Source organism: Candoia aspera, chromosome 6 (assembly GCF_035149785.1).
Source record: "Candoia aspera isolate rCanAsp1 chromosome 6, rCanAsp1.hap2, whole genome shotgun sequence".
In the NCBI taxonomy this organism is placed as follows: domain Eukaryota; kingdom Metazoa; phylum Chordata; class Lepidosauria; order Squamata; family Boidae; genus Candoia; species Candoia aspera.
In genome coordinates, this window is record NC_086158.1 from 94976723 (window position 1) to 94984779 (window position 8057).

The window sequence follows — 8057 nt, forward strand, 5'->3', positions numbered from 1 at the left end:
AGGTATAACTTTTTTTTTAAAAAAAAGGCATACAGCCAAGGGCCTTTTTAGTAACTTCCTTGCTAGACAGAAGTTTTAGTTGCTGGTTCTTAGTGAACTAGTTTCTTCTTCTAGAAGGATGGAGGAACAGAGATGAGAAGAGATACAAACTATTGTAAAGTTTTCTTTGGATCTCTATGTATATGGGGATTGAGAGAGGGAGGGAGGGAGAGAGGGATGATTACTGTCCTGCTGATGCACACAGCAAACGGAGTTCAGTTTGGCAAAGGTTTTCTCCAGATTTGCCTATCTCTAGTCACTAGGAGTCTCAAAAGCTTCAGAGAGGTGCTTTGATTGGAGGGCGGAGGTGCATATTCCCCCCAGCATTGGCCTGAAGGACTTTGAGCCACTCGAATTGTTTGGTTGAAATGATTCAAGGAGAACTGATAGCCCCTTTTCTTTACGAAGGAAATCATGCTTCTGTGGCATGGATTGCTCTCTTGAAGCAAATCTAGACTGCTCCTACAGGCTGCTATCCCAAACATTAAAACCAACTTTTGCAGAATGCAGACAGTTCCTGTTCTACATGTATCACTGACTATAATGTGGAGTTAGAAGAGAGAATTTAGATGTGTTAAGTTGTGGAGGACATTTAAGGCCATGCCAAGTCTATACAAGTCTACACTATCCACTTGAACAACAACAGAGCCAGATCGCTAATATCAAAAACATCAAAGTGCAGTATTTAAACTGATTTCTTGGGGCAATGAGAATGAAGCAGAGAACCTCCTGTTGGGACAATGTCTTGCTCGGTCTTAGGGTTATGTAAGCTTCAGGTTACATCATTGGGTGTATGTTGAATTTGGCAATGAGCAGATAGAAATGGATTCAAAGCTGTAATAATGTGACCCCAAAAAAATCACTGGAAAAATTACACAGAGGAAAAAAAGCGTAGCTGGATAAAAACTCATGTAATCTACCCTATCATGACATTTGCTTTAATTAGTTTACGTTATGCTGCTGCTTCTAATTATGGAAAGGGGATATGGTTAGCAAAAACAGAATAAAGTAAGTAAAATAATAAAATTACATAATAGAGTAGATTGTACGAAATATTTGCATATTAGATTTTACAAAATATCAATAATAGATACAGAAAGAGAGAGAGAGAGCTAAAGTAGCTGACTCCAAAAAGGGGTGGGTTGGTTAGAACTGGTTAGCTAAGGTGGGCTGGTTAGAACTTCAATAAGAGACCACTAAGAAACTCCAGGGCTGTCAGCTGTGCTAGGAAGTTGAAAAAGTTTCCTTGAAAAAGGTAATCACAAGCTACTTCCATATTGTCCAGAAAACTACCCCTGGAATCACCAGGATTTGAAAACGACTGTACCTCTTAATTTATTATAGTACAAGCAATGAGAATATATCAAACTGGAAAGTTCTGTATTGCATGTGGGAAGAGAGATTTATTAATTATTGTCTTTCCCAAAAGTTGGTGGGCACTTCCTTTAAAACGCATCTTCCCATCCAGGAGCTATCTCTGGATTGTATTTGGGGCAAATTTGCTATAATTGTGTAAATCAACCATTGAACTGTTAGTATCTCTGAAAATAGGTCAAGTTCTAACCCCCACCCCCCCACCCCCAATCTCTCTGGAAAAAATCTGCTGACTCTGTTGCAAACGTTGATGTACAAAGGTTGCATTATGATCTCTGGTCTCCTTTATATTGGCATTTTTGTTGGGGTCTTGAACACTAAAGGCTACTAACAGGCTTATGTATTCCAGAGGCCCAAAAATGCAACTATCATTAATAACAAGTCAATCCAATGTAGTAAATAATATTTGAGGCTAGTGACACATAAGGGACCTGGTAATGAGTAAATACAGTGAGCAGGTTACAGGTTATGATCTTAAACAGTCCATGGAGCATTTAAGACATTCAGTTCAATGACAGAAAGATAAAAAATGAGTTCTAAGAAAGGTAAATGAAGCAATTTTGGGAAGAGATTCACATTAAGGAAGGATATACCAAGTTCATCTATTGACAGGGAAAACAAAGACAAAATTAAAAACTTATCACAAACTAAAATACAATAAAATTATCCATTGTAAAACAAAAAGAAAGATAGTAAAACTTCGGTAATAAAAAAGAGGTGGAAAAAGTAATTATTTTTTTCCTTTACCATTCCTATATTCCCTTTAACACCAATAGAGGAAATAAAGGAACAAAACAGGAAAAAGTTGAGATTGAAAAAGCTCAAGTCAATATTAAGCAAGATATTCAAATATGTAGGCAGTGATTCCTTAAAATGTCTTGGGTAATTCGGGATTTTAAAAGAATGATTTTCACATAAGTTCCCAGAAAAGAGAAATAATTAATATTTGGTGAATAGATTCCTTCTTCATTTTTTTTTAATCCATTCAATTGTGTCTGATTCTCGGAGACTGCCTGGACAAATCCCTGCAGTTTCCTTGGCAAGAATTTTTGGAAGTGGTTTGCCATTGCCTCCTTCCTAGGGCTGAGAGAGAGTGGCTGGCTCAAGGTCATCCAGCTGGCTTTGTGCCCAAGGCAGGACTAGAACCTATGGTCTCCCAGTTTCTAGTTAAATGCTAGAGCAGACTGGCTCTCTCTTCAATTTTGTTTTTAGCAAAAACTAAATTGGCAGTTATAAAATGTCTCTTCCTCAATTCATTTCAAATCCTATAATAATTAACAAATTACCCTGAGATACATTTGTATAGCTCTAAACTTTTTCACAGAAAAACAGATGCCCCTAGATAATTTACCACATTCCCATCCTTTCTGAAGTTGCATCTTGCATATCCTCAAAAAGAGGGACCTTATTTCCCCCCAAAATATAGAATTCCTTTTGCTGACTGAAAACTGATGCTGTTATTAGAACACAGAAGCTGAGTTAACAAGCACTAATATTATGTGCTACAAGGAGACTTTTTTTAAAAGAAGTCATAGGCATTTGGCCAGGGGTGTCTGGAAGTGGGAGAAGGGAGGCTTCCAAAAAATCAAGATCGTGGCCATAAAAAGAGGTTGGGGGTTGAGGATTCAGTCTCACTGTTATCTGGACATTTTTTAACCCTCTGCACACACCATTGCTTTTGGCCCACCAACATTTTTGGAGTTTGCTCAGCATGTAGGCAGTCTCTTTTAATGGATTTGCCCCTAATCATTAGGTTCTGTCACTACGTTTTCATTTCTATATACACGATGCATAAATAACAGACACCCAGAAATACTTTGCTTGGAAAGAATAGCGCCATTAGTCAGCAATGGTAAGAGGCAATCCAAAGCTAAGAGTAAAGTAAAATTAGATTCTATGTGCAGTTCAGCAAGAATAAATATGCACCTTCAAAGTAAATATAACCATTGGTCTGCAAATATCCTAGGGCATTCCCATTTCGGAGAAATTTCAAATGCATTTCCAGTCCAAAAATGTACATTGATGTGTCTCACAAACAATAATATGCAAAATGGCATATTATTAAGGAAACCTCTTACAGGATAAGATTAGAGAAAAATGTGGACAAATATCTGTAAATGAAGACATATGCATACACATTTTTTTAAAAAGTCACAGACATGGAAGGAGATCTTACCTAGGGGAATAAAGAACAGGAAAAATCAGGATTGTCAGACTCTAATCAGTAAAAATTGCCCTATAAATCTGTTCAGGAGTATTCCAAGCAACAATTATTTCCAGAATGGGCAAAGCTACTTTATCAGCTGAACTTCTCTTAACTCCGTCTCAGCATCTCTACCAGTGCAAGCACCAGCTAAACTGAAGGAGTTTTCCAATCTTTATATAATGCCCTTTTGCAAGGTATCTCTTTCTGACTAAGGTGAAAATAGTGGTTTGCAAACTTCTGGATTTGTTTAGTGTAATCATGAAGGGATCTTTCTGCAAAGCTATGAAACATAAAGGGTTGGTGTCTTATTGCAAAGTATTGCAAAATCTTTCAGGGACATTCTTTCACACGCACACCCTGTATTCTCCAGTATTTCCTCATATTTTGGGTCCCTAGTGACAGGAAGATTTCCAAATTTTCTAAACATTCCATGAGAAAGGCCAGGCTGTTCTTAAATAAATAGCCACAATTTACCATTGGGTGGGAAGGGAAGGAAAGAGTAAAAGATAGGGGAACCACCTTGAGCAATCAATTTGCACAGCCCTCATGACTGATATAAAATAACCCTTGCATTGGGGAGAAAGTAGTTTTTGTGAGCCTCATCTAGAACAGCAGAAACCTCAGAGTAAGTGCAGAATAACAATTTGCTTGTAATGTATGATAGCTAATTAAGAACATTATAGTTTCTAAGAGGCATCCTTCTGGAAAGTTCATCCCTAGGTATAATGAATGGGCTAGAAAGTATGATTAATGTATGCTTGTAGTTTGTTAAAGTTAGTAATTTGTGCAGATATGTATCAAAATGTCTTAGGTTAGATTGGGCTTGTACAGATTGTAGACAATGCATGAAATGAGGCTTTTGATACGTATTAGCTATGCAGAGTGGAATGTGAATCTAAAGTTTAAGAATCACTTGCATGTCATAATAACTCTGTCTCTATGATTTGTATAGATTATCTCACCAAAAGATGCATCTGATTCTGGTGTCCAGTCTTCTTCTTTTGGGAACATCTCTGGCCAATGGACATGCATCAGATCCTGAAGGAAAATGTGGTAATCCTAACCCTATATATGGCACTGGGGAGGGGACTAAGCACATGGGCAGAAGTGGGAATGCAGGGATGCAATTCCTGTTATCTGAATTCAAAAAGGCTCCTGGAAGGCAGAGTTGGTAAAAACGCTCTTCTGGGATCTTTTACTCCCTAAATCCAATCCAACAAACAAATCGTAACCATAGAATTAAGCATATCAGGGCTGAAGCTAGACTTGTAACGCAAGGATGCCTGTTCTTTGGAAAAGCCTTCGAATGTGTGAATTCACATCTGAAATGGGATAGTCAGGAAAGCAGGAAGCCAACTTCCTTCTTGTTCACAGAGAGTGAGGCAACAATCTAATCCCCTCATCCCCAAGACGTTTCATGCATTCTTCTGAAGACCGATACATATTAAGTTGAGATGCCAAGGGTTCACTTGAAGAGAAAGTAGGCAAGTCCAGGAAAGAATAGATGTTGACTGTTTCATGCCAACCAATCAGAAGCAGTTCAGTTTAGCTTGCCTTGCCTTCTGGGTCTCCATTCAAGTGATGCTGTTTTCCTTTCCAGCACCAACTACTGTGGTTGAAGATATACAATTAATTCAACAAAAGGTAAATGATCTGACAAACGCCTTCTACACAGTCCATAGAGGTAAGATACTCGAAAACCTGGCTTTTCCTCCAAATTACGTGTTGAATTCTAGCTGCCTATCTCTTACCAGAGTGTCTATAGGGGCAGGGGTAAAAAAGTCAAGATGGTTGCTGGGACTGTGCCATCTTTTTCATGCCTGTCACACATGCCACATAGGTAGAAAAATGTGGGGCTTTGTTTGTGTGGTTGAGGCTACCATTTTATCCTCCCTCCCTCCTGGACTTCCATTATTTCTTGTTTCTGGGTTGTGTTTTGCCCGATTGAATGAAAACAACAGAAGCAACATATGAATCCTCCCTTAGGCCAGTTTTCAGCTTTGTACCTCTGCCTGTAGCCTCTAGACACCTGATGAAAGTATCAGTTTCCATGCTCTTTTCCCAACTGCATAGAGAATGGCTAAAAAACTGTATGGATCTCCTGAACCGATTTACATTCATTTGGGGTGCTCCAACAGGGAGGAACTTACTCATGTTGAGTATTAGTCAAAGTAAGGATATCAGATCTGAGCTGCAAAAATTCAGATGATCAGAAGAGGCAGGAAAGGGCTACAGTTTCCTGTATCTTTTGGATGTCATATGATAGTCACCTGAAGTTCTGAAGTCTGCATTTGGTAGCCCTATTTTAACTTTTTTTGGGGGACAGGGTACTTTGTCCATTATTACTGAGTTTCTGTCTGAAGAATCTGCATTACCTTGCTGAGATCGTCCCCACAATTCCTAGGAACAGAGGTGGAGAGCCCTGATACAAGCTGATAGCTCCTCTTCAGGGAACTGCATCTTTTTTCAGGAGCAAGGGAAATGAAATAGGATTAATCATTTGGAACAAATGCTATCCATTAAAGATCCCTGATTTTTCCATTTCCCTGTAAAAAGATGCCACCCATTCAAGAGTCAGACTGAGTGCATTCCTTAAATCAGGGCGTTTTTTCCAGACTCTGCAAAAGTCTGGAAAAAGTCAGGACCCTTTCAGGAATAGCAGAAAAATTCTGTATTTGCCCCTAGTCCAAAATACAATTTTCGGAATGTGTCCAGCCTATGATTTCAGAACATTGCCAATCGTCCCCTTTTCCAAGTTTCCACCACCTTTCCTGTTCAAAGAGAAGTTGAAACATGTACAGATTCTTCTTCTTTCTTAGACCACTTCATGCTTTCTTCCCAGATATATTCTGAAGTTTGAGAAGTGCTAGTGCAGAGTCTCCTACTGTTTTAGGACACATTACCCGGGACAGGATGCATTTGAAGACTCTTGCTTAAGCAAACCACTTTTCTTTTGAAGAATGGCCAGCGAGCTTCCCTCTTAGCTCTTTGCCCACAGGCACACTGTTTACATTAAATGGCACTCCTGGGAAGATGGGTATTTTCAACAGAGAACTAGGTAAAGGTAAAGGTTTCCCTTGACCTTAAGTCCAGTCGTGTCCGACTCTAGGGGGCGGTGCTCATCTCCGTTTCTAAGCCGTTAGAGCCGGCGTTGTCCGCAGACACTTCCGGGTCATGTGGCCAGCATGACGACACGGAACGCCGTTACCTTCCCGCCGAAGCGGTACCTATTGATCTACTCACATTTGCTTGTTTTCAAACTGCTAGGTTGGCAGGAGCTGGGACTAGCAACGGGAGCTCACCCCGCCGCACGGTTTCGAACCGCCGACCTTCCGATCGACAGCTCAGCGGTTTAACCCGCAGCGCCACCGCATCCCTCTTAGAGGAAGGCCCTTTTTCAGATAGGAAGCAGGACAGCTTGGTTGGATGTCCATAACTGTGCTTTTCTCCAAATAATAAAGGACCAGATTTTGGCATTTTTAAAAAGTGAAATGGTGTATGCTGTTTGGCCCATTTGCAGTTCCTTGATTTCTCTCTTGACTTCCTTTCAGAACTAAGTACTAAATCATGTCTTCCTTGCTTTCTCTTCTTGTAAAATCTGCTTGCTGCCCTATATCTAGGGAGGGGAAAACACATTTTCAGGCAAAAGCAACCTGATCTGTGGAGCATTTTGTATTGTGCAACAAACATTTGCTTGCCTATTGCATTTCTAGCTCGGACTTTTGGCAGTGGCAGTGAAAGATTGTACGTGACTAACAAGGAAGAAGGGATATATGAAGATCTCAACCAGAAGTGTACCCTAGCTGGTGGCCGTATTCCTTCTCCTCAACTAGAAAATGAGAATAAGGCTTTTGCAAGTGTTTTGGAGAGGCACAACAAAGAAGCCTATCTTCTCATACACGATCCAGCGAACTTCACCAACTGGGCTGAGGGAGAACCAGATAACGCTGATGGAACCAAGGCATGCGTGATAGCAGATAAAGACGGAGCCTGGCACGCGGCATCCTGTGAAGAAAAGCTCTTGGTTGTATGTGAATTTTCTTTTATTTAATGCGAATGAAGACTAGTGTACTGAGGGGCTATGTACAGCACCTGTGAATGATTCCATTTGCATATATATTCAAGAATAATAAATAAATTCATGAAATAAATGTCACTATCTCTGATTGGTTTATTTCATGCTTTGTTAGCTTGTTTGTTCATCTATTTTGTTGTTTATTCGTTTAGTCGCTTCCGACTCTTCGTGACTTCATGGACCAGCCCACGCCAGAGCTTCCTGTTGGTCGTCAACACCCCCAGCTCCACCAGGGACGACTCCGTCACCTCTAGAATGTAATCCATCCACCTTGCCCTTGGTCGGCCCCTCTTCCTTTTGCCCTCCACTCTCCCTAGCATCAGCATCTTCTCCAGGGTGTCCTGTCTTCTCATTATGTGGCCA

At 40.2% G+C, this 8057-nt stretch overlaps 1 protein-coding gene across 1 annotated transcript; it reads left to right on the top strand.

The window, feature by feature from the left end:
• The first annotated feature begins 4138 nt into the window (after positions 1-4138).
• Positions 4139-7775, top strand: LOC134500399 (phospholipase A2 inhibitor alpha-like protein). Its single transcript, XM_063307714.1, has 4 exons — positions 4139-4244; positions 4572-4672; positions 5220-5303; positions 7333-7775. Exons 2-4 carry the CDS (start codon positions 4588-4590, stop codon positions 7668-7670), a joined length of 507 nt encoding a protein of 168 aa, XP_063163784.1. The 5' UTR covers positions 4139-4244; positions 4572-4587; the 3' UTR covers positions 7671-7775.
• Positions 7776-8057: the final 282 nt, after the last annotated feature.